The 25,734-nt window shown below is 51.3% G+C and overlaps 2 protein-coding genes across 5 annotated transcripts; one reads left to right on the forward strand and one right to left on the reverse strand.

Moving 5' to 3' along the window:
* Positions 1-230: 230 nt before the first annotated feature.
* On the reverse strand, positions 231-25,519 carry SLX1A (SLX1 homolog A, structure-specific endonuclease subunit). Of its 4 annotated transcripts, none has more exons than XM_030301608.1 (6): positions 24,989-25,519; positions 2,312-2,363; positions 1,867-2,205; positions 685-812; positions 431-518; positions 231-346 (listed from the first exon to the last, which is right to left on the reverse strand). In XM_030301608.1, the coding sequence occupies exons 1-6, from the start codon at positions 25,096-25,098 to the stop codon at positions 317-319; spliced, it is 747 nt and encodes a 248-aa protein (XP_030157468.1). In that variant the 5' UTR covers positions 25,099-25,519; the 3' UTR covers positions 231-316. The 4 variants fall into 4 exon arrangements, with proteins under 4 accessions (XP_030157468.1, XP_030157466.1, XP_030157471.1 ...); XM_030301606.1 differs by lacking the exon at positions 24,989-25,519 and adding an exon at positions 2,921-3,376; XM_030301611.1 differs by lacking the exon at positions 24,989-25,519 and adding an exon at positions 2,456-3,013.
* BOLA2B (bolA family member 2B) lies at positions 3,546-4,812 on the forward strand. Its single transcript, XM_030301612.1, has 3 exons — positions 3,546-3,632; positions 3,722-3,819; positions 4,115-4,812. Exons 1-3 carry the CDS (start codon positions 3,570-3,572, stop codon positions 4,212-4,214), a joined length of 261 nt encoding a protein of 86 aa, XP_030157472.1. The 5' UTR covers positions 3,546-3,569; the 3' UTR covers positions 4,215-4,812.
* Positions 25,520-25,734: the final 215 nt, after the last annotated feature.

Genomic DNA, 25,734 nt, shown 5'->3' on the forward strand with positions numbered 1-25,734 from the left:
AGTCAAGCTGGGCACTGGATTTGGATGGGCTCTGAGTCAAGAGTGTGTCCCCCAAGCAAAGCACTGTGTGATGTCAGAAGCGTGCTAGGGACAGCTGAGGCACCCGGGCCTCCAGAAAGAGGAGAGGCTCATCCACACAGGCCAGCAGCCTCTCCCTGCCTCTGCTCTTCTCTTCAGGCCCCAGTGACTGGCAGGGCCTCTGCCTCCAGCCCCCAGCAAACACCAGGAGGTTCCGTTAACTCAAGACTCTTTATTGTGCTCAAGTAAAAACCGCCCAGACCCACAGGAGTGGCACAAACAAGCAGTGGGCGGAGGATCAGGTCTCCAGCATGTCTGTCCAGTGTTCCTGTGGAAACAAGAAGACCGGTCAAAGGCAGCCTGGGGGGGTGGGGCGGGGGAGGGGGAGGCTGGGGCCAAAGCCACCTCTCACCTCTTCTAATTCCAAGTTCTCTTCTTCCTCCTCGGTGCCCATCTGGCACAGCCAGATCAGGTCTCCCCACAGCAGTGAGTTCTTACAGCTACCAAGGGGTGCAGTTGGTAGGAGACACAGTCAGGATCACAAGCCTCTTCCAGGCTAGGCCCTGAGTGCCAAGATAAGGACTCGGCTGCCCTGGGCCTGGACTTGGACAACCGACACCATCCTCCCAAAGGTAGGCCAGGCTAGGGCAGGGGTGGTGGACTCACCCAGGGCATTGACCCTCTAGGGGCAGAAGCTGCCCTGGCTCCTTCTCCAGGAACTCCTCTGCAAGGCAGATCACGTGGGCCCTGAGGCGGCAGCCAGGGTGGGGGCAGCACAGGGGGCCCTCTTCGTCCTGTCAGACGTGGCAGGCAGGTTAAGAGAGAAAAGCGGGAGGAATGACGTAGCTAAACACTCAGAATTTCTATGGACCAGATACTGTTCCAGGGGCTTTGCATTAAACAATCCTGTGAGGCACATACTACTGCTATTTGCATTTTATAGATGAAACTGAAGCACGGAGAGGTTACAGCACTTGCCCACAGAGACCAAGCTAATCAGTTTCCTCTCAGCATGAGCAGTGATTATATATTTTTTAAATTGTTTTAACGTTTATTTATTATTGAGAGACAGACACAGAGCATGAGCAGGGGAGGGGCTGACAGATGGAGAGACACAGAATCCGAAGCAGGCTCCAGGCTCCGAACTGTCAGCACAGAGCCCAACGCCGGGCTGGAACTCACAAACCGCGAGATCATGACCTGAGCTGAAGTCGGACGCCTGACCGACTGAGCCACCCCGCCGCCCCATGGGCAGTGATTATATAAACAGCATGGCCACTGCAGCCACACCTATAGTTCTTCCAGCTAACCGACCTCAGGCAGGTCACTTAATCTCTGAATGGCAGGTACTCAATTTACACTTCCTGAGAGCTCCAAAGAAGTCAGGCCCATCCTTTCAGTTAATCTGTTAAATATGTATTGTCTGTCTTCCAGACCCTTTTCTACAGCAGTGAACAAGACCTGGCCTTGTATGGGCGGTGGGAGAAACTGACAAGATGAATAAAACACCTAGCATGTTAAACAATAAGTGTTTAGGTTAAAAAAAAAAAAAAGGCAAGGAAGTGTACAAGAAAGAATTGCAGTTTTAGATGGAGAGCCGAGGAAGACTTCATGGAGCAGGGGAAGGTGGCACTTTATAAAGACCGAAAGTCTAGGGAAGAGCCTTACAGTCAAAGGGGAAAGGCACAGGCCCTGAGCAGGAGGGTACTGATTCTGAGGAATGGCAGCAAGTAGGCTCATCCCCATTTGAGAAACGAGGACAAAAGGTGTCAGTGGGCTGCCCGGTCCCTCAATAAACAGCTGGATCCCAAGTCGTCTGAACCCTGAAGGCCAGGTGGAGCCGCTCACCTGGAAGGAGCGCGCGCACAGGGCGCAGCAGGACTCGGTATCTTGGTCAGGCTCGGACTCCAGGTCAGCTAAGGGTCCGGCGCGGCGCTTCGGGGCCGCGGCGCGGGGCGGCGGAGGCCCAAAGGTCAGCGGCATGTGCGGCGGTGGCGGTGGGCAGAGGTCACATCGGAAGTCGGCGCGCAGCCAGCGCACGGTGAGCGGGAGGCGCACCCATGGCGGCACGCGCAGCATGTGTGCCAGCACGCGCAGGTGGAAAGCGAAGGCGGCCTCGCTGCGCAGGCGCGGGCCCACGTGAGCCAGGCGGCGTGAGGCTTGCGGGTGCTGCCAGGCCCACTCGAACTGCGGGCGGAGAGTAGGGGCTTCAGGGACGCCCCAGGAAGGGGGCCGCCAGGGGAAGGCCCGAAGCCCCAGCCCATTCTCCCACCGTCCCCGTCTCCTTTCTTACCCGAAGGGCGGCCACGGCGGAAGGGAAGCCGTGCACGATAAGCACCATCGCCCTAGGGAAAAGAACGAGGGCGCGGCCTGTGAGCCCCCCGCCTCACCCCGCGTCAAGCTGAACCCCCTCGCCATGATTCACCCCCAGTCCTATCTGAGAGTGAAGTCCTCACGCCAGGCTTCGAGCCTAGTCCGCGAGGCCCCGCCCCCTTCGCGAAGGTGCATCCTCTCACACCTGCCAACCTCAGGCCCCGCCTCCAGCACAGGCCCCGCCTCCTGCCCTCCCCCTGTCCTCTCCCTTGCAGACTCTCTCTGATACAACCCCAGCCTTGTTCATCAGCCGCTGTCACCGGACCAACCCTAGATCCTCAGTCCCCTTCTCACTCAATCCCTGCCTCTTAGTCCCACAGCCGAGTTTCACAGGGCTCCGCCTCCCCACCGTGCTCCTCCACCCTTGGTGCCATTGCACCAGGAACTCGCATCCCGGCCCTGCTCTCAGCCACCGCACCGGCTCCGCCTACTGTCACTGGCTTGGCCCCGCCCCTCTCGGCAGGCCTCTCCTCAGAGCCTCGCCTCTCCCTGGAAGCCCTGCTCCAGACAGCAATCCACTCCCTCTTACCAGGGCCCGCGCCCGCTGGTCCGCCAGGCCCCTCCTTTCTTGCGGCCCCCGTTGTGCTGCTGGACCCTACGAGTAGGGTTGACGGTGAACCCCACGTAGACGCGACCCCGGTGCCGAGGGTTCAGGCAGTAGAGCAGATAGACGCCGAAGAAGCGCCCGGGCCTCGCCGCGTCCCCCCCAGGGCCCATCGGGACTTGTGGGTTGATTGCTGTGGCCTATGACCTTAGGGAGGACTGAGTTGCCAGGGCCGCAAGATGCCTGTCTCGGAAAAAGCGTTTGGAGGCGATCCCGAGATACCCTAGAGGCCACGGCAATGCAGATTCGCGCACCCTCTCCTGACTGACTGGTGCTAGGGTGTCCAAACCGGCCCACGGGACCCGGGCTGCTGTGCAGGCGGCGGGCACTTATTAGCGCCCGATTCGGTCCTTGGGCTGACTCTGATTGGCTGGCTGATGGTAAGCGCGGAAACCTAGGACTGTTGGAAAGCTGGACTTGCGTGAGGGCGGAAGTGCCGGGTTTACAAACGCCTTAGTAAGGGCGGAAGTCGAGACTCTGACGGAAGTGGCGTCAGTAAGGGCGGAAGCGGTGTGGCTACGTGGGAGCTGGGATTCCATCCCCGCTGGGCTGCCGCCCCTTCTGGGCTGCCGCAATGGAACTCAGCGCCGAGTACCTCCGGGAGAAGCTGCAGCGGGACCTTGAGGCAGAGCATGTGGTGAGTTGAGCGGTCTAGATTCGCCCAACGAGGGGGAAAGAGGGCCTGAGGGGCAGGTTTCATACTCCCCACACCGTTGTTCCCCATAGGAAGTCGAGGACACGACTCCCAACCGTTGCGCGTCCAGCTTCCGAGTCCTGGTGGTGTCGGCCAAGTTCGAGGGGAAGCCGCTGCTTCAAAGACACCGGTGAGGCCCCGGGAGCCCTTCACTCAGCGCGACCCCAGCGCCGGGACCACAACCCTGGCCACTCCCCTCAACCTAACTCCCTAACCCCCACCAGTGCGGCCGCGCACGGTGAACCACGACCCCAAGGATGCCGCCTTCGTGGCCCCTGTATTGACACTTAGGCCCTCTTCCTCTTTGGTCCGCACGTCCTGGGGACACAACCTGGGAGACACCTCCAGTCTCCCTGATCACCCTACATTCTGGGATCGCGACTCAGGCCTCCACCTACCGTTTCCTAACCCCATCTTTCCCCCAGGCTGGTGAACACGTGCCTAGCAGAAGAGCTTCTGCACATCCATGCCTTTGAGCAGAAAACTCTGACCCCAGAGCAGTGGACCCGTGAGCAGCAGAAATAAAGAGACCTAGGCCTGCACAGCCACTAAATTATGAATCAGGGCCAGCTTCTGTGTCAGCGTGTTGTGGGGGGGAGGGTGGGAAGGGTGTTGAGCTTTAATCTAGAGCCTGGTTTCTCCCTGCCCCACCCCACCCCCACTCTCCATTGTCTTACTTTGGACCGACCAGTCTTTCACACATCCACAAGGCCTTAAGTTTTGAATCAGATTAAAAAACAAAAAAAAAAAACAAAAAAAAAAAAAACAAAACTGAGCCTCAATTAACTCACAGGCTATCGTTTCTTCCCAACAGAGGCTACTGGTATTGCCTTTTGGCTTCAGCTAACACCCAATTACTTTACAAGGATTAATATGATCTAAAATCTACTGCCTCCACTGTAAGTACTCACTGACTAGTGGGCCAGGCATTTATGAAAAAGGAACCAACATTCACAAGAGGGTGAGTTAAGTAGGAGAAGTCAATCAGAAAGTTCCCATGTACAATGTCTCATATCTGACTTAAGCAAACAAAAAACCCAGTTAATACAGAATATAGTAACAGGATGTCATGGGCCTGAATAATGCTGAAGTTCTTTTGGAAAAAATAAAACATTTAAGCACATGTAGTCTGAATATTTTCTCCCAGTCTGTCTTGCCTGTTCATTTTCTCAGTGCATCCATTTTTCCTTTGTAATTAGTGCTTTTTTTTTGTTCTGTATCCAAAACATTTGCCTACCTCAAGGCTGTCAACATATGCTCTCATGGTTTCATCTAAAAGATTTATGGTTCTAGCCTTTATATTTCGGTTTATGATCCATCCCAAATTAATGTGTACAGAACGAGGTAGGGGCTAAGGTCCATTTTGTTTCCACTTGAATTTCCACTTTACCCAGAATTATTCATTAAAAAGACGTCCCTTTCGCCCACTGAATTGGCTTGACAATCTGGGTGAAGATCAACCAACAGTACTTGTGTTTGGTCTATTTCTTGGACTCTTTATTCTGTGTCATTGATCTGTCTTTATGCCAAAGACTTTGATTGCTGTGGCTTTACTGCAAGTCTTCAAATTAAGCAGTATTAAGCAGTTTAAGTTCTTCAAATCTGCTCTTCGTTTGAAGACGTTTTTGGCTATTCAAGACCCTTCACGTTTCCATATACATTTTCGAAACAATCTGTTAATTTCTTCTAAAAAAAAAAGATGGCGAGGATTTTGACGGTGATTGCACTGATACCACGGATCAAGTCAGGGAGAACAGGAATCTCAAAACATCAAATCTTCCAATGCATGAACAAAGCGTATCTCCCATTTATTTCAGTCTTCTTGAATTTCTCTCGACAATGTTTTACGGTTTTCTGTGTAAAGGTGTTTTGCGTCTTTCATTATATTTATTCCTACCCAGTGTAGGTTTTTGGATGCTATTGTCAATATTTTCAATTTTAATTTTCCTACCCATGTATGTACTTGTACAATATATCTATCTGACAAAGAATTCCTATCCAGAATATATAATAAACTCCAATGAGTCAAAACCAAAAACCATTAACAACAAAATGAACAAAAGACTTGGACAGTTCACAAAAGATGTAGGAATGTCCAATAAGCACACAAAAAGATGCCTAAGATCATTAGTCATCAGGGAAATGCAATTTAAACCCATAACGAGATGCTCTTTCACCCTCACTGACAATACAGAATGTTAACAAGGATGTTGAGCAACTGGAGTTTCAATATATTGCTGGTGGGAAGTGCAAAGCGATAAACCACTTTGGAAATTAGTCTAGCAGTTAAATATATACCCACCCTGTGACTAAGCAATTCTATTCCTAGACATTTGTTTGAGAGAAATTGAAGACTTGTATAAGAACGTCCCTTGTAGCCTATTTGCAATGACCAAAAACGTCGATACAACTCAAATGTCCTATCATTGGAGAACGCACGAACAAATCATGGTGTATTCATACATGTATAGGAACAAACTACACTGACAAAGACTCTTTCCTTGACCAAACTCTAGCCAGGTTCCTCGAGCCCTCTTCTCAACTAGGCTTCAACCTTGACTTACTGTATAGAGACTCGAACAAACACTAATGAAGACTTTAACAGCTCAAGGCTCCACCCCTAGGATGATTCCAGTACCCCTTAGTGCCTGCCCGAGAAAACTCAAGGCTGCCAAAAGCATCCATTGTTTCTTCTAGCCAACACTGAAAGATCAGGTCCCTGTCTCCCAGTGAGCAAATCCAGGTGGTTTCACATGAACCAATACCTTTTCTGGCTTTTGTAATTTTTTACTTCTGATTTTATTCACCCCCAACTTTACTCCCTCATTCTCTCTTTAAAATCTCCTCTGTACAAACTGAAGTTGAATTTCATTCACTCTGGACTCTTTTCCTTATTGGAATAGTTAATTACTGATTAAACTCTGTCCTCACCACGTGAACTACTATCTGGCTTTATCTTTAAAACAATTTTTTTGATGTTTATTTATTTAGAGAGGCTGTGTGTGTGCGTGGATGCATACGCAGAGGAGGAGCAGGGGGTGGGGAAGACAGAGAGAGAGAGAGAGAGAGAGAGAGAATCCTAAGCAGGCTCTACACTGTCAATGCAGAGCCAGACATGGGGCTCAATCCCACAAACCGTGAGATCATGTCCTGAGCCGGAATCAAGAGTCAGGTGCTCAAGTGACCAAGCCACCCAGGCGCCCCTGGCTTTACCTTTGATAACACAAACAACATGGATGAATCTCAAGGCACACAGTTGAGTGAAAGAAGACAAAAGAATACATACTGTATGACCCCATTTCTATGACATTCGAAAACAGGCAAATCTAATCTACCACAGGGTGCCACCGCGGCGATGGTGACAGACATGGATGAGAAGAGGTGATCACTAGAGACGAGGCGTTCCAGAAAACGAGTGCCCTGTGCGTAGCCTGGGTCCTCCACACGCACCGTGAAGCCGACTCGGCTGATGGCAAGAAGGTCGAGACAGACAGGAGGACTGTGGGCCAGGCACCCAAGACGTCCACAGATCAGGTGAATAACCAGGAGAAAACAGTAATGAGGAGGAAGAGAGGATGCCGCACCTGGAGACCATGGATCTCAGAGAAACGGGGGGTCGGGGGGGGTCAAAGAACAAGGACACAAATCTTGCACCCCCGATCCTGAAATCTCATACCCCGGGGTATGAGAAAACAGAGGCACCATCTGAGAGGACTTCAAAAAAGGATATCCCCGGGGAAGGACCAGGGTCAAAGCAAAGAGAGGGAAGAGATGGCTAAGGAGAGGCTGAGGAAAGAGACGAGGCTGGCGATTAAGGAGTGGGAATTTCCCAGGACACAGGGAGGGTCTGGGGAGAGGGGGTCAGGGGTAAACAACAGAGGGAACTGCCTTGGGCGGGCAGCACAGGACGGAGAAGACAAGGAGAGGGGAGATGGGTAGTGGCGAGAGTTAGCGGTCACAGTAAGTGCTGGAAAAATACCTGCGGAATCCCATGGAATTTTTAAGCATAAGCCCAGAGTGTCCGCTCAGAAGAGTTCTCACTGTAGGACCGCAGGACTGAGAGCACAGGCCCATGCTGATGGTCACGGCACTGACGATGACAACTGGGACAGTGCTGATAACAACCACCAGTCTTCGACCCCTGCCATGTGCCAGGCAGTGTGGGGGAGCGCGCCACATTTAATCCTGCCGACAGCCGTCTGACACCGTTCACATCACCACTATCCCCGGGAGGGCTCTGAAAGGAAGGAGGGAACAACCTGCAAGAGAAGTAACAGAACCGCACGAGTCCTGGGAAGCTAACTGGCTCCTGTGTTAAATTAGGGCTGTTATGGCCGTAACCTGAGGCGGGGGGAACCAGCCTGATCCACAGGGATGACACATTCAGTAACTTCACCCAAACAGTGTTCGGAATGGAGGGAAATCAAAACCAGCAGTAACAATTTATTGAAGGCTTCACGCTGTGCCAGATCCATGCTAAGTGCCTCGTGTCTGTGATCTCATTGAATCCTTGCATCCCGAAGGTGGGTTACCATTGTTATCCCCCCACTTCAAAACTCAGACGACAGACAGCCCACGGTTCACGCAAGGAATCCCTGTTTAATAACGTGATCTTTTGACAAGATTGAAGGGTTTAACACATTACGGTGAAGATATCACGGAACTTGAAGGAGAGAGACCTACAACATGTCTTAAAACACTAACTTACGGATTCTCACAATCTTTTTGCATGTTTTTTTCAGATGAGGGAAAGGCCAGTGCAAAAGAAGCTTCAATGAAATGCACCCAGATGGCAAACACGCCCAGTCTTTATAGCCCAGGACCTATCCCAGCAGATTCTGATTCCGTGAGTCTAGAGTAGGACGTGAGCATCTGTGGTTTCTTTTTTCTTTCTTTCTTAATTTTTTTTTTAACATTTACTTATTTATTGAGAGAAAGAGACACAGCATGAGCAGGAGAGGGGCAGAAAGAGAGGGAGACGCAGCATCAGAAGCAGAGCCCGATCAAAAAACTTGATGCAGAACGGTTTAGTGGCAGAGCTAGGATCAGCTTGACAGAGCCTGGCCCCAAGGTCCATGTTTTAAATCACTATGCTTAGTCTCCAAGAACCTACAAAAAGTGCGAGCCTTAACCCAAAACCTTGGCATTCCCCACCTACATTCCCTAGTGGCCCCAGCTTCAAGGGCATTCTATCCATTCCTTTAACAGTTCGCACTCCCCTGCTCTGCCCCAACACCCTCCCATATCCCCGTTTTGCATTCAGCCTTGTGATCTCAGCTTCAACATTATTGCCTAAATTACAAACTCGAATGGCATGCCGTATTTCTCAGCACTCAACACAAAACCGTAATCATGTATTTCACAGGGAATTATTTGCTTCCTGACTTTTCCCACGAGGTGGTGCTGCCGTCAGACGCCACGTCAGTCCTATTCATCATGTGTTCCCAATGACTGAATACCCACCAACCATTCAAAAAAGAACGCTTTGGCACAACGGATACGCTCAATAATTTCTGTGGAACGAATGAATAAAGTACACTCGAGCCTCGTGCTTCCAGGTGTGTAATACATGTCTGTGCTCACGATACTGCCCTCACTACACCCCCAAGTATCTAGACCCCTGTGGCATCATTGCTCCGGCTTGGGGCGAGAAGGAGGAGGAGGAAGAGGAGGAGCCGCCGCCGCCGCGGCCGCGGCCGCCGCCGCCGCCGCCGCAGTCGCCGCCGCCGCCGCCACCTCGGCTGGAAGCGACGTACCTCCGCCAGGCCGTCCCCCGCGTCAGCGAGGGCGATGTTCCCGCCCGGGAGGGGGAGGAGGAGGAGCCTCCGCTGCCGCCGCCGCCGCCGCCGCCGCCGCCAACGCTGTCTCCGCCGGCAAGCGATGTATCTGCACCAGGCCGTCCCCCGACCTCCCCGGCCCGAGCCCCGCGGGCCGCCGCTGCCGCCGCCATGAAGAAACACTTCAACCGCGGCCCCCCGGCGGGTGGCGCCGCTGGAAGTGACCCGGCGGAGAGGGATGGGCTCCGGCCCCGGAGCAGCCGCCATCGCCCCCACTGCTGCCGGCGGCCGGGAAGCAATGTATTCCCGCCAGGCCGTCCCCCGAGCTGCACAGTCCGAGACCCGCGGGTCGCAGCTGGCGCGGTCGCCGTGAAGAGGCAGTTAAACCGCAGGAAACAGCTGGCCGACCAGACCGTGGGCAGGTGAGTGAGCCGTACGGGCGGGAGCGCGCGGGCCGGAGACCTGGGGTCGGGGTCTGGGCGCGGGCCCGGGGCGGGCCGGCTGCCCCTCGGGGCCCCGCGCTCCGGCCCTGCCGCCCGCCCGCTCCGCGCCGGGTCCGCTGCGGGCCAGGGACGAGGGCTGCGCCACACCACAGCCTGGCGCCTAGCTCGGGCCGCCGCCCGAACCCCCGGGAACAGCGGGGAGTGCCGGCCTACCGGGACGCCCCCCCCCCCCGCGGGTCCCCGCCGCCCATTGTCCCGGCCCCGCTGAGCGTCGTCCTCTGGGGTCTGGACCCAAGCTTTCCCCGGGCCTCCCCCCCTCTCCCGGGGCTTTGCCTTGCGTGAAAACTCGGCTAACTGGTGTGCCCGAGGCCGGGCGGGCGCGGTGCTCTGGGGGGGCTGCATTCTCAGCCTTACCGGGTCGCCCGGCCGCTGCCGACCGACCGTCCACCTCCAAGTGCCTGAAGGCAGTAAATAAGGAAGGGGCGATCAGAGCCCATCGGAGCCGCTTAGGGAGACTCAGGACTCCCTTGGAGGGACTTTGGAGGGTGTGCCGTCTCCCAACCGTGGCCCCTGTGGACCGGACTGCTCAAGTTCTTGACCTGTAGACATTTGGAACCGGGAGGAAAGAATTGTGGAAAGGCCTTGGGCAAATGGAAAAACAAAAAGAGGGGGGGCTTTCCAAACAGCTTTTCTCACTTTGGATTGGGGAGCAAATCCTTGTCCAGGTTTCTCTGGTACGGCTTCAATGCTTGACAGGAAACGATCGATGATGAAATGACAGAAGAGACTGGAGTTTGTGGTGGTTTTGAGAGCCTCTGGAGGTTGATCATCGTGTGCTGTGTTATCTGGGGTAAATCTTTCAAGGTCTTTCAGGGCAGTGAGCTGTCCTGTCCCCGCTGACTGTTTGTTCCGAGAAGGGGTATGAAAGTGTGACTTTTTCATCGCTTTTTCTTCTTCTTGGTTTTCAACAGTTGAGTAAAAGGGGACGTTTGGTTTGGCCAGAGCACGTGGGCACACTTCTTTTCTGTGTGTGTCTGAAAATACTTTTACTTCCCCTGGAGCTTTCTATATTTGCTTTTTACAGTTTCGTTCCCCCACCCCCCCAACTTTTTGCTTACTTTTGTTCAATTTTGTTGCTACCCCCACCCTGTTATCTTCGTGTGCACTTATCCTGTTTCCAGAGTGGATCCCTGTCCCTACAGCCTAGCAGTGCCTACTTTTCTGTCATTTGTAGGAAAATGATAGAAATAACGAGTGCCAAGGGGAAGGCAGACGGAATAGTCGTGGGGCCCAAAGCTTCAAGCAGGCATTGGTGAATGAGTTACAAGATAACTCCTTAGGAGTTTTCTCTCCCCCCACCCCCACCCCCCCAGCATTCTCAATAACATGCATTGTGAAATCAGTATTTAGTGACTATCAAGACACATCTGTCACATTGTCGTTCTGGCCAGTTTGTACATCTCATGAGGAAAGGGGCGTTTGCTCTTTTTGCACAAAGTTCTGAGACTTTTCAAGCTATCAAGCCTCTCAGGGTCTCTTTGGCTCCGGCTTCCTCTGTAGCAGGTTCTCTCTTCACACTTCCGAATTACAGCCGTATGTGCCTCCTTTCGGTTGCCAGAGGCCGCCGAACCTTCTTCCCTGTTAGCCTCTGCCTGGAAGTCTCCAAAGCTCCTTTCACGTCACCTGCCCTATACCTGCCTCCTACTCATTCTTTAAGTGTCCAGGCAAAGGTCACTGCCTCTAAAAGACCTTCTCTGATGCTCCAACGTGGATTGGGAGTCCCTCTCCTGGCCACTTACATACGTCCACGTAGCACCTGCTTTTCTATAATGCAACGCCTGTTTGCTTGTTAGTGTTCTCCATTAGACTGAACGCCTTGAGAGTCCTTGCCATCTTTCTGTTTCCTTGGCCAGCTCTGCTGTGGCTCCTGTCCTAGGGTCGATTCTCCATAAACATTTGTCAATCCAGCACACATCTAGTTCTTACTAGCTCGCTCCGGTGGTGTGAGCCCAAGAATGGGAACATGAAAGCTGGATAGAGTAAACGGTGATTCGTGGTAGGATTGTACTTCTGGCCCTGACCTTTGACTCTGTTTGAAAATCTTTATTGCTAGATGCCAGCAGAAGCAGCAGCTGTTACGGAGCTGTTAGGGGTGTGGCAATTTCTGCTCCCAGAGCCAAAACTGTTTCCTGGGGAAGCTTTGGCTTTACTCCTGTTGATTCCCTGGATAAGTTTGTATTTTTTCCACGTCAAGAATGACGAAGGACTAGGGAGGAAAAACGGAGGCAAGAGAGAGCCTAGAATTGTAATTGTGTGTTATTGGCGTAGGCATCAGGATTGGGATTTGGGGGGTATTTGGGTCAAGAGGAAAGCTAGAAAGCAGAGAAGTTACCTCTCCCGCCCCCCGCCGCAGCCAGGAGTGATATTCTGTGAGTGGCTCGCCCATTGTGTCTGTTCCCGATTCATAGAGTTCGAGTGGTGTCTTGTAAGGAAATATTCTCTTCCCAAGATTGAGGACCTCATGAGTCACCCCACAGTGAGGTTCTGTGGGATGGACGCGTGGGAGAATTCGTAATGGCTAGAAGAAGTGAGTTCTCATGATGCAGTTTGTGGACAATGGGTGCATGAGTCTGTTTCGGAAGACGGTTTGTGTATCACAGGCGCGAGGATGATGCAGTGGTCTCTTGAGTGGGGTGTCCCAAAGAAGAGAATTAGGATGGTTGATTCATCTGTTCAAGAGACACTTACGGAGCCCAAATTACGTGCCATTGTTGAAAGTAGAAAAGAATCCAAGTGAATACAAACGCGGCTTCTGCCCTGAAGGGGCTCCACAGACTTGTGGAAGAGTTAGGCAAGCAAAAATGATTATATACCGTGAGGTAAGTCCTTACAGAGGGATGGCTGACACACTAAGTGGAACTCTACTCTTACTGGAAGGAGAGAGGTAACACAACACAACCAAACAAAAAAAACAGGGAAAATTTGACCAGAGCCTTTCCCCTCTACCTTTCAACACTTCTCTCAAACTTCTGTTGTATTGAGTAGGTCCCTTTTTTTTTGTTTGATTAAAAAAAATTTTTTTTTGTGAATATTTACTTTTGAGAGAAAGGGTAGACAGAACACGAGCGGGGGAGAGGCAGAGAGAGAGGGAAACAGAACCCGAAGCAGGCTCCAGGCTCCGAGCTGTCAGCACAGAGCCTGACGCGGGCCTCAAACCCACGAACCGAGAGATGGGTGACCGGAGCCGAAGTCAGACACTTGACCCAGTGAGCCACCCAGGTGCCGCGTAGGTCTCTTTTGATTGTCAGTAAACCCAACTCGAGGGGCGCCTGGGTGGCTCGGTTGGCCGAGGATCCGGCTCTTGATTTCAGCTCAGGTCATGATCTCACAGTTCCTGGGATCAAGCCCCGACCGCGTCAAGCTCTGTGCCAATGGTGCGGAGCCTGCTTGGGATCTTCTCTGTCTCTGCCCCTTCCCTGCTCTCTGTCTCAATGACGAAAAAAGAAAAAAAAAAAAAAAAAAAAAACACAAAACCAGACCAACTGGAATTGTTATAAGCCAAGCTGCGAATTTGATTGGCTCCTATGTGAGGAAAAGAGTCCAAAAGCAACATAGTTGCAGCCAGGGCTGGCTCCAGGGGTTCCACTCTTTAGGGAAGCTGTGTCTCTAAGCAGGAATCGCCCCCCCACCCCCACCCCTCCACCCCTCGGCTTCCAACGTCTTCAGTTCAAGTCCCAGAGGGACAAAGAATACCTTTCACTGTGGCCAGAGCCCCAGGATTGACTCTGAAGGTATCTATCTGATGGGGTCAGTGGCCTTTCCCTGGACATGGAAATGGAGTCAGCCCCACGCAAGCCACAGGGGCCTAGAATGGGAGGGTGCTGAGCCCCCTCCCCCGCAAGATAACCGGGGTGTTCTTACCAGCAGGAGGCAGGAAGTGTGGTCTTTTCTAGTCCTGCTAAAAGGAAAGAAAGAGCTTTTTGGAAATCCCTGACGCAGAGAATCCAGTAGCTGCGGATGGCAGTTGGCGTGGAGGGTGTGGAGGCAGGGGTGCACCAAGGTGGGGAACTTGCGCATTTGGTTGTGAGGTCGATGAGTCCAGGAGGACAGGCATCTGGGGGCCTAATAGCAGAGTTGACTACGCGGGTGAGGCTCTGGAAGGGAGTGTCTCTTTAGATGTCGGCTTCTGCCAAGAGGGAAGCTCTCCCTGGAGGCCTGAATGTTCTCCTAGATAGTAGCCTTTAGGTAAGTCCGGGTTGCAAACTCCAAGCCTCAGGGGGCCAGGCTAATAAGAAGAAAATAAGAGCGACTTCGACCAGGTGAGGGCCGTGGGGGACCCGACGGCGCCTGTCTTACCAAAGGGCCGCGTGAGAATATGGGCCCGCTGTCGGGCCCGACCTTTGGAGTTGTTGAGAAAGGCCTCAAGTCTGGATTTTCATGAAGATGAGGTGGCATTTAATGCCAATTGAAAACAACCACCAGGACCCTGAGCGGGACTAAACAAAACACATCTGTGGCCAGATTCGGTCTGTGGGTCACCAGTGGGCAGTTGCTTGTGTAAAAGGTTGGGGAGGTGAAGATTCCTGTGATGATTTTTCTCTTTTTCCTCCTGCGCCCCACTCTCCCATTACTACCTTCTCAGTTCTTGGATGTGTCGACGAGCTCGTCCTTTCCTTTACAGAAACGCTTCAGAGATCCGAGAGTAGTGATCATCAATACTTCTCTCCTGGTTTGGTTTACCAAGCGCTGTACCAAACCACCTGGCCTGGTCTCACCTACTGGTGCTTGTTATCATTTCTGGTTCAGAGAGAGGAAAAATGACCTGCCGTTGTCTGCCCGGCCAGCGAGTGGCCGAGGCAGGACTTGGGGCCCGGGGTGTGACTCCGGACCCCGTGTGTTTCCGACTGTAGACACTGGGCCGGCTGCCCGCCAGGGAAGGGTTCCTGTGGATGAAATGTCTTTGGTGCTTGCTGACTTGCTGGGCTAGATGCTTTTGATTCAAGTCTCTCACTGCCTTGTCCACGGCAACTCCCAGAGGTGATGTTATGGATTCCTGGTTTAATGATGAGGAAGTGAGGACTCAAAGAGGTCATCGGGCTAGTTAACGAGAGCGCTGCCGTTCATCAGAAACCAGGTTTCTGCCTCCAAAGCAGGGAGAAGTCCTTACTTCACGGAAGGCAACTCTTTTCTTTAAGAAACCCCGTGTTAGAATTCTGTGTGACGACGCTTCCACAGAATCCTGGAAGCTGAGAGTTGGATGTTGCTCTCGCCCAGGGGCTCCCGCCAGGGATGGCCCCCTGGGGGACATTTGGCAATGGCCGGAGACGTTTTTGTTTTTGTCCTGACTTGGCTCGGGCGTGGGGTGCTCCTGGCATCTGGCGACACAGGCCGGGGATGCTGCTGACCAGCCTACACCGCCCAGGACAGCCTCGCCGCACAGAATTATCTGGTCCCAAATGTCAAGAGTGGTGAGGTTGGGAAAGCCTGGTCGAGTCCTTTGAGATTCTGGATATGTGAATCGTGAAAACCCAAGATGGGTGATGTTTGCCTGCAGGGTGAAGATGTGTTCTGTTTGGTCTATTTCTTACGTGTGGAAGTCTTGATGACAATCATCGGGCCATACTGAACACTTGGGAGTTCTCACGTGGAAACCTGGACTTCCAGCTTCTTCTCAAATCTTGCAAGACCTAGCGAAGCCTGGCATCGCGCCCTCGCGCGAGTACACGTCGTCGTAGCTGCAGCTGCGTAGGTGCTGTCCCGTCTGGGTGGGGCATCGACCGTCCAGTGTGCCTGGGTCCCTACCTGGCTTGTCCTGCTGTGGTACGTTCCTTGCAGACCCCTCCCTGCTCACAGGTCTCTATCAACCTTCTCCAGGAGCAGCAGAGTCTCTACCTCGCGAGGTAGCCCGTTCCGTTAGGGGCAATGTGAATCCGAGGCATCTCTGCCCGTGAGTCCCAGGGGAGTCCTCTGGTGCCACGATGCCTCTGTCTCCCTTCCGCGAGACGGCCCTTTCTGTGTTCGGCGTCGCAAACCGTGTCCTCGCTCTATCAGCGGTAACATTCTGCCCCCCCCCCGCCCCCACCTATTCCACGCCCTGACTTCCTCCGCCTTTTCCAGGGGAGGTGGCTGTGCTTGGTTCGCTTCAGTCTGAGTGGATCCCGTCCAGCCTCTGCATAGAGCAGAGGAGGAAAGGAATGTGTTCTCCCCACGACCTCTGAATCCGAGCTTCCGTGGCCTGGTCATCCACTGTATTATCTACTGTCAAATCAAACAGGGTTGTTTATAGGTGAGTGAAGAAAGCCCATGGTTCACTGAACCAAGATGAACCCTAAACAGATGTGCTCACGTGTGGCCTTATGGCGTTGGTTTTACACGTGAAGGCAGCATGTTATTCTAAGAGGAAACGATGTCTGTGGTCGTGGTTCCCAGTGTGTCCGCGGCAGCCCCCTGTCCCCGAGATTGGACACGGGTATATGGTATAGGGTCCCAGAGTCAGTATGCACACCAGGCAGTCTTGTCGGACTGGAGATGTTTGGCCTTTATGATTCTGTTTCTGTTTCTCAAATGTAGGCAGATGCCCTCGTAATCAATCCAAGTCTAGATCCACGTACAAATATTATTACACTCCTCCCTGCCGTGTGTGTCTATTGTCTTAAACGTGGATGTGAAAAGTACAGCAGGTCCACGGTCCTTTTTCCAAAACCCTAGGGGCCAGATGAGTTTTGGAATTCAGACGTTTTCAGATTTTATTGCTTTTTTTTTTTTTTTTATGTTTGTTGATTTTTGAGACACAGAGAGACAGAGCATGAACGGGGGAGGGTCAGAGAGAGGGAGACACAGAATCCGAAACAGGCTCCAGGCTCTGAGCCATCAGCACAGGCAGGGCCCGACGCGGGGCTCAAACTCACGGACCGCGAGATCGTGACCCGAGCTGAAGTGGGACGCTCAACCGACTGAGCCACCCAGGTGCCCCATAAGTAGCCACTGTTTTCCGTTATATTTCTATCCATATAAACCCTGCTGCCCTTAAAACACCTGGGATCCCAACAGATTTAAAGACGGTAAATAGTTTGCTCTTTCTTCTAGATTTGGCTAATAGGTTCTGTTCAGCGCCGATTTCAATGTCCTCTCGGCCACCTTTCCCTTGACCTTGAAGGGGACATGTTTTACCTTGTTATGCACAGGGCACCCAAACCCTTCTGCTATCACATGTCATCTTTGCAGGCAGGATCTTAACTTACCGGGAGCACAGGTATGACCTCGCATGTCTGACATCCTACCGTGAGGACATTTGTTGGACACGTTTGTTGAGGACATACAAGTCTCAAATCTTTCTGTATTTGGGGGGTTCTGGAGGCAACATACTCCTTGTTGTTGATTTTACTTCAGCCCATTTATGCTGTTACTTGTAAATCAGACCACATTGAGTGGGCCTCCACCCAAACAAAGCGGTTGGAGAATACTCTCCTCCCATATCGACAAATGTACATGTATGTCTTCCTTTGGCCACAGCCTCCAAACCCACCAATGTCTACCCTGGTCAGAAGTAACCACTGTTTTGGGGTGCCTTGGTGGCTCGGTCAGCGTAAGCATCTGACTTTGGCTCAGGTTGTGATCTCGTGCCTTGTGATCTTGTGGCTCGGGACCTCTCAGCTCTGGAGTTGAAGCCCCGCCTGTGTCAGCACAGAACCTGCTTCAGGTCCCCTCTCTCTCTCTCTCTCTCTAAATCTAATCTAATCTGCCACAGATTTTGAAACCAGAAAATGACTGGTGAGGGTAAGGAGACTATTTAGAAAGATATAACAAGGGAAGTTTCTAGAGTTTCAGATACATTTTATATCTTGTTTTGGGCAGTGGTACACAGATATACCGTTGACTCTTGAACAACACAGGGGTTGGGGTGTCAACCTCCTGTCCAATCAAAACTTTGAATATAACTTTCGATTCCCCAAAACTTCACTACAAATTGACTACTGTTGACCAGAAGTCTTAACAGTTGATTAACATGTATTTCGTACGTTAGATTTATTATATATTGTATTCTTTCAATAAAGTAGGCTAAAGAAAATATTAAGAGGGGCACCTGGGTGGCTCAGTTGGTTAAGTGTCTGACTTTAGCTCAGGGCACGATCTCATAGTTCATGGATTCGAGCCCCGCATCGGGCATTCTGCGGTCGGTGCGGAACCCACTTTGGATCCTCTTTCTCCCTCTCTCTGCCTCTCCCTTGCTCGTGCACGCTCTCTCTCTCAAAAATAAATAAGCATTAAAAAAAAAGAAAATATTAAGAAAATCAAAAAGAAAATACGTTTAGAGTACTGTACTGCATTTATCGAAAAAACCACATATAAGTGCAGTTCAAACCCATGTTGTTCAAGAGTCAACCATATACACTTGTTAAGACTCATCAAACTGAACACTAAAGACCTGAGCATTTTATTTTATAAATCATCACCCTCTCACCCCTGCTCTCCCACCTCCATTTTCTTCCTTCCCCTCTCCCTCTGTCTCTTAAGAATACCTGGGGAAATTCTGAAGAACAAGAAAGACGAGCGATATAGCTGACCCTCCCAGGTCCCCATTCAATATCCACTTACCCCTTCCTCCTTACCCCCATTTTGTTTGAGGTATCAATCTGCCCCGTGAGAAATCCTCCCCTCCCACACTTTCTTGCAGCTAGGGGTGAGGTCACCTGCCCAATTCTGGCCAATGAGAAGTATGTAGAAGTCTACAGGGTGGGACTCCCTGAAAAGCCATTGCTTTCACGGACTCAAACACATGCTTTGGTTAGTATCGCTTTCTTTTCTTTCTTCCTGGAGCACAGCTGCTCAAATGAACTAAGGAGATTGTGCTAGTCCCTGATACAACCCTGTTTTACCCCAAGCTAGAGGAGCTCTTGGCAAGTCACGACTAACACCTCGCAAGTGAAAATGTTTAGGCATCGAAATGAAAAAAGCAATTCCGACTGGAAGTCAGGAATGATCTACGCATTGCTGTGCTAAAGTATACATAAGAATTTAGTATGTAAGTGATATTTCAAATCAATGGAGGATACAGACCTTCAACGGACAGTGTAGGAACAAAAACTGCTAACTTATAACATACAAAATTATAAAGATAGATGAGTGCTCTAAGCAATAGAAGCCAAAACCATACAAGTGCTAAAAGAAAAGGCAGTGAATGAAAACGGTCTCATAACACGTTACCCAAAAGCCCCAAGCCATAAAGTTAGACTGTCAGATTTGGCACCATAAAGATTCAGAATTTCTGCATCATGAAATGTACGGTACAAGCCAAACTTAAAGACAAGCAACAGTTTGAGAGAAAATAAGGGAACACATACGTAGGCAAAGGACTACTACCATACATATGACAAGTTCTTACAAACCAATAAAAACATAAATGAAACAAAAAACCAAAAACCCAGTTAGGAAAATATAAGGAGAAAGGCGTCATGTAAAAAAATATCAGAGATAGTGAAGAACTAAAAATGCTCAGTCTTAGGACGCCAGGGTGGCTCGGGCGGTTGAACGTCTGGCTTCGCCTCAGGTCATGATCTCACAGTTTGTGAGTTCGAGCTCCGCGTCAGGCTCTGTGCTCATAGCACAGAGCCTGCTTTGGATCCTCTCTCTCCCTCTCTCTGCCCCGTCCCCGCTTGCTCGCTCTCTCTCTCTCAAAAATAAACACACAATTGTTTTAAATAAAAATACTCAGTCTTCCTAGTGAGTATAATAAAAAAGTTTTTTAAATAAGATAAAAAATTTTAAGAGGTATTATCCACCTGCCAGCTGACAAACAATTTAAGAGACTGAGAATACTCTGTGTTTAGCATCTCTTTTCCCATGAGAACAGAAACGGACACAACCTCTTTCGAGGACCACTTTGCAAAGGCTTCTCCCCTGAAATCCATCTCACTGGAAAACTGAAACGCACATGCAAAGATGTTTATCGCAGCCCCGTTTTAAGAGCAAAATCATAGCTACCCAAATAATGAACAGAAGAACAGTCACATAAACTAAAACCACATTGTAGAATACTGTTCAGCCATTACAACAACAACAAAAAAAGGAGACAAAAAAGTATATGTACAGTATATTCAAATTAGACTAATGAGTTGGGGAGAAGTATCCACTTTGGCCCTTTAACAAATTAACCATTAAGGGGCACCTGGCTGGCTCAAAGAGTATGTGATTCTTGATCTCAGGGTTGTGAGTCTGAGCTCCACGTTGGGTGTAGAGACTACTTAAAAACAAAATCTTGGGGGTGCAGGGGGGGGGGGAAATCTGGGTGGCTCAGTCAGTTAAGCATCTGACTCTTGATATCAGCTCAGGTCATGATCTCACATTTTGTGAGATCAAGCCCCGCATGAGGCTCTGCACTGACAGAATGGAGCCCGTTTGGGTTTCTTTCTTTCCCTCTCTCTCTCTGCCACCCTCCTCAACCCGGCGTGCACACTCTCGCCCGCTCGCTCGCGCACACTCTCTCTCAAAATAAATAAGCATTAAAAAAAATAACAAAAAATAAATAAATAAAACCTTAGGGGCGCATGAGTGGCTCCGTTGGTTAAGCGCCTGGCTCTTGACTTTGGCTCAGGTCACGATCTCATGGTTTGTGGGACCGAGCCCCACACTGGGCTCCACGTAGATGGCATGGAGCCTCTCTCACCCTCTCTCTCTCTGCTCCTCCACCTCCCCCCTCAAAAATAAATAAACATCAATAATAATAATAATAATGTTTAAAAAATTAAAAAATCTTAAAATCATAATCATTAAAAAAAAATTAGTATTCTAGATGTGAAATCATTGTTTTTCATAGATATTTTCCAAAATTTAATTTGTTCCTCTTTTGAAAACATGAGGAGAGGGTTGCAGAAAATCCACGATTTACGGGACCTTCCCGATGGGCAAGTTGGGCAGCTAATTTATCCTCACCAGAATATTCTAATTCTAAAGTGACACATCTTCTCTGAGGATGGAAAGCAGCAGCCCCCACCTTCAAATATTCAGATCAATCTCTCAAGCGCTGCTCTCTGGGCACCGGCTGCAAAGATGCAACCCGTGTGCTGGAAAGGCCTAGGCCCTTGGGAAAATGCCGCCTCTCCAGGGAGGTGATCCTGTGACCCACCTGCACCTCAAGGGGGACATTTTTGGATTCGGTTGAAATCAGATTAACTTCTGTAATTTTTACAACAGGATTTCAGTCTTACAGCCCCTGGCCTGGTTTCTAAAACAGACAGACCACTCGAATCCAGTGAAACAGGACAGCAGAATGTTGAGACCTCATCAGGAAGTGCAACCCTGAGCATCGGCATTCAGTTCCTCGTCACTTTGCCGCCTGAGAAATGGGTCTAGCAGGCACGTGGCTAAGGCAGACACGGTCATTCCCCACACCTTTCTCCTCGCGGGGGGAGACAAACGTTCAACACTACGCCTACGCCGCAGCCGGACTGACCACCGCCAAGGACACGCACAGAGAACACGGAAGGGGCTGGGCCTGGTCTGCAGGTGTCAGGGGCCTCCTGGTGGGAGCCGCATCTGAGATGAGCCAGAGGGCTTGGCTTCTTCTTTCACTTACTGGCCTCACCCACATCCGATCTGTCAACACATCCCATCACCTCCTCCTTCAAAACGTACCCAGAATCTGGTCGATTCTCAGCCCTTCCAGTGCTACCATCCTGACCCAAGACAGCAGCACCTCTGTCTTGGAATATTCCATCAGCCTATTAACTGATCTCCCTGCTTCCGTCCTTGCTCCCTACAGGCTGCTCTCAACAGAGAAGCTAGAGTGATCCCATTAAAACCCAAGTCAGGTCACCTCGTTCTTCGGTTCAAAATTCTCCATCGGACACCACCACAAGTCCCTAAGACCCCTTCAGCCCTCCTCCTTCTCCCTCATGCTGGCCTGGTCCTTCCTGGAACAACTCAGGCCTGCTCCCTCCATGGGGCCTCCTACCCTCCCTGCTCCCTGCCTGGGACACCGTTTCCAGAGACATCCACAGGGCTCCCTCCCTCACCTCCTACAAGTCTGTCCCCACCGCTGTCCTTCTCAGGGAGCCATCTCAGGGGAAACTCTAAGCTCTACTCAGAGATACCAGCCTAGAGGGCATCTAAAGGACAGAAAAAAAAAAAAAAAAAAAACAAAACCCCTCAGGTCCTAAGGAAAAACACCCTGAGGACATAGCAGAAATAACTGACCAAGCAAGGTGGAAAGCAGAGATCGGGGTCGAGAGAGGCCGCGCTGCTCACGCATAAGGCGGCGCGGCACCAGGGCAGAAACGCAGGGTGCCACCGCGGCGATGGTGACAGACATGGATGAGAAGAGGTGATCACTAGAGACGAGGCGTTCCAGAAAACGAGTGCCCTGTGCGTAGCCTGGGTCCTCCACACGCACCGTGAAGCCGACTCGGCTGATGGCAAGAAGGTCGAGACAGACAGGAGGACTGTGGGCCAGGCACCCAAGACGTCCACGGATCAGGTGAATAACCAGGAGAAAACAGTAATGAGGAGGAAGAGAGGATGCCGCACCTGGAGACCATGGATCTCAGAGAAACAGGGGTCGGGTGGGGGGGGGTCAAAGAACAAGGACACAAATCTTGCACCCCCGATCCTGAAATCTCATACCCCGGGGTATGAGAAAACAGAGGCACCATCTGAGAGGACTTCAAAAACGGATGTCCCCGGGGAAGGACCAGGGTCAAAGCAAAGAGAGGGAAGAGATGGCTAAGGAGAGGCTGAGGAAAGAGACGAGGCTGGCGATTAAGGAGTGGGAATTTCCCAGGGCACAGGGAGGGTCTGGGGAGAGGGGGTCAGGGGTAAACAACAGAGGGAACTGCCTTGGGCGGGCAGCACAGGACGGAGAAGACAAGGAGAGGGGAGATGGGTAGTGGCGAGAGTTAGCGGTCACAGTAAGTGCTGGAAAAATACCTGCGGAATCCCATGGAATTTTTAAGCATAAGCCCAGAGTGTCCGCTCAGAAGAGTTCTCACTGTAGGACCGCAGGACTGAGAGCACAGGCCCATGCTGATGGTCACGGCACTGACGATGACAACTGGGACAGTGCTGATAACAACCACCAGTCTTCGACCCCTGCCATGTGCCAGGCACTGTGGGGAGCGCGCCACATTTAATCCTGCCGACAGCCGTCTGACACCGTTCACATCACCACTATCCCCGGGAGGGCTCTGAAAGGAAGGGGGGAACAACCTGCAAGAGAAGTAACAGAACCGCACGAGTCCTGGGAAGCTAACTGGCTCCTGTGTTAAATTAGGGCTGTTATGGCCGTAACCTGAGGCGGGGGGAACCAGCCTGATCCACAGGGATGACACATTCAGTAACTTCACCCAAACAGTGTTCGGAATGGAGGGAAATCAAAACCAGCAGTAACAATTTATTGAAGGCTTCACGCTGTGCCAGATCCGTGCTAACTGCCTCGTGTCTGTGATCTCATTGAATCCTTGCATCCCGAAGGTGGGTTACCATTGTTATCCCCCCACTTCAAAACTCAGACGACAGACAGCCCACGGTTCACGCAAGGAATCCCTGTTTAATAACGTGATCTTTTGACAAGATTGAAGGGTTTAACACATTACGGTGAAGATATCACGGAACTTGAAGGAGAGAGACCTACAACATGTCTTAAAACACTAACTTACGGATTCTCACAATCTTTTTGCATGTTTTTTTCAGATGAGGGAAAGGCCAGTGCAAAAGAAGCTTCAATGAAATGCACCCAGATGGCAAACACGCCCAGTCTTTATAGCCCAGGACCTATCCCAGCAGATTCTGATTCCGTGAGTCTAGAGTAGGACGTGAGCATCTGTGGTTTCTTTTTTCTTTCTTTCTTAATTTTTTTTTAACATTTACTTATTTATTGAGAGAAAGAGACACAGCATGAGCAGGAGAGGGGCAGAAAGAGAGGGAGACGCAGCATCAGAAGCAGAGCCCGATCAAAAAACTTGATGCAGAACGGTTTAGTGGCAGAGCTAGGATCAGCTTGACAGAGCCTGGCCCCAAGGTCCATGTTTTAAATCACTATGCTTAGTCTCCAAGAACCTACAAAAAGTGCGAGCCTTAACCCAAAACCTTGGCATTCCCCACCTACATTCCCTAGTGGCCCCAGCTTCAAGGGCATTCTATCCATTCCTTTAACAGTTCGCACTCCCCTGCTCTGCCCCAACACCCTCCCATATCCCCGTTTTGCATTCAGCCTTGTGATCTCAGCTTCAACATTATTGCCTAAATTACAAACTCGAATGGCATGCCGTATTTCTCAGCACTCAACACAAAACCGTAATCATGTATTTCACAGGGAATTATTTGCTTCCTGACTTTTCCCACGAGGTGGTGCTGCCGTCAGACGCCACGTCAGTCCTATTCATCATGTGTTCCCAATAACTGAATACCCACCAACCATTCAAAAAAGAACGCTTTGGCACAACGGATACGCTCAATAATTTCTGTGGAACGAATGAATAAATACACTCGAGCCTCGTGCTTCCAGGTGTGTGATACATGTCTGTGCTCACGATACTGCCCTCACTACACCCCCAAGAATGTAGACCCCTGTGGCATAGAGGCAAGAGCTCTGGAAAATGCTGGCTCTGCACAGCAACATTATGGGGCCCCAGGCAGGCCATTTCCTCCCCCCCCCCGCCCCCCCATCTCGATTGGCCTGAGTTTCAGGGGCACGATGGGGATCGTAACAACCCCCAATGAAACGTAACCTATTAAAGAGGAGGAACTTGCACTTCTCCTAACTTCTCAAGACTGTAATTATTTGCTTCACTGTCTGTGAAGTCAAGTCTGTCTCCCAGCAAGACTTGAGCCTCACGAAGGCCACAAGACCCCGTTCGGCTGGTTTAGGGCCGGATTCCCAGTCACGCTCTCCCCAGGCCTGACACACGGCAGAAGTGAGACAATTACCAGTTAAATAAATGAACCGCTGCTCTGTGCACTTCACAGGTGTGAAACCAGGGTCGCCGGAAATTGACGGGTACCTTCTGGCGCACCAGGATGTTCCACATACGCTGGGATCACAGGCCCGCCTCCCACCTAGGCCCGTAAGCCCGCGCCCGGTAAGCACCTCTTGCATATAGAAGCATCTTCGCAAGTGCAGCGCACACCCTCGTCGTCTGGGTCTGTCGAGGAGGAAGAAGAGGCTGTGAAAGAGGGCCTCCTCAGGCTAGCGGCCATGGGCGTGGAGGTTCCGGGGTGCCGTGCCCACCGGGGACATGGAAGCGGGCTCCACAAATGCCCTGGAAAGGAGTGAGCCTCTGAGAAGACTGGAGACAGGGGTTGGGCTCCACCGGTCTCAGCCGGTGCGGCTCAGTGACGCCGCCCACCTCAGCTGCCCCAGCAATCTTCCCGCTCATTGGCGCCTCTGCCCAGACGCTCATTGGACAATTTCTCCGCCCCCTTGGCCCGCGGAAGGGTTCATTGGATAGCTCTACTGGCCCCGCCCACACCACCGCAAGTCCGCTGAGTAGGGGGAAGGAAACAAGTGGACGCAAAACGAGAGCACCGCAATGCTTTCTGGGAATTGTGGTCGTGGGTGCGCTGGGAGTGCATTGGGTATTCATTTCTTTATTTATTTACTTATTTATTCATTTATTCGTGTGTGTGTGTTTATTTATGAGCGAGCGAGAGAGAGAAGACAAGTGGGAAGTTCACGGGAAGGAGAGAGAATCTGCAACAAGCTGTATGCGCAGCGCAGAGCCTGACGCTAGGCTCCATCTCGCCACCGTGAGATCATGACCGCAACTGAAATCAGGAGGCGGTCGCTTAACCCACTAAGCCACCCAGGTACCCCAGGCTTTGGGTTTCTTATTG

Source organism: Lynx canadensis, chromosome E3 (assembly GCF_007474595.2).
Source record: "Lynx canadensis isolate LIC74 chromosome E3, mLynCan4.pri.v2, whole genome shotgun sequence".
Classification (NCBI taxonomy): Eukaryota; Metazoa; Chordata; class Mammalia; order Carnivora; family Felidae; genus Lynx; species Lynx canadensis.

Excerpts from the sequence above, each read along its gene's own strand:
- BOLA2B (XM_030301612.1), top strand. The coding sequence starts at position 3,570 with ATGGAACTCAGCGCCGAGTACCTCCGGGAGAAGCTGCAGCGGGACCTT. Across the intron at positions 3,633-3,721 it reads ACCTTGAGGCAGAGCATGTG|GAAGTCGAGGACACGACTCC; the intron begins GTGAGTTGAGCG and ends TGTTCCCCATAG. Across the intron at positions 3,820-4,114 it reads CCGCTGCTTCAAAGACACCG|GCTGGTGAACACGTGCCTAG; the intron begins GTGAGGCCCCGG and ends TCTTTCCCCCAG.
- SLX1A (XM_030301606.1), bottom strand. The coding sequence starts at position 3,108 with ATGGGCCCTGGGGGGGACGCGGCGAGGCCCGGGCGCTTCTTCGGCGTC. Across the intron at positions 2,364-2,920 it reads ACCAGCGGGCGCGGGCCCTG|GGCGATGGTGCTTATCGTGC; the intron begins GTAAGAGGGAGT and ends TCTTTTCCCTAG. Across the intron at positions 347-430 it reads AGAACTTGGAATTAGAAGAG|GAACACTGGACAGACATGCT; the intron begins GTGAGAGGTGGC and ends TTGTTTCCACAG.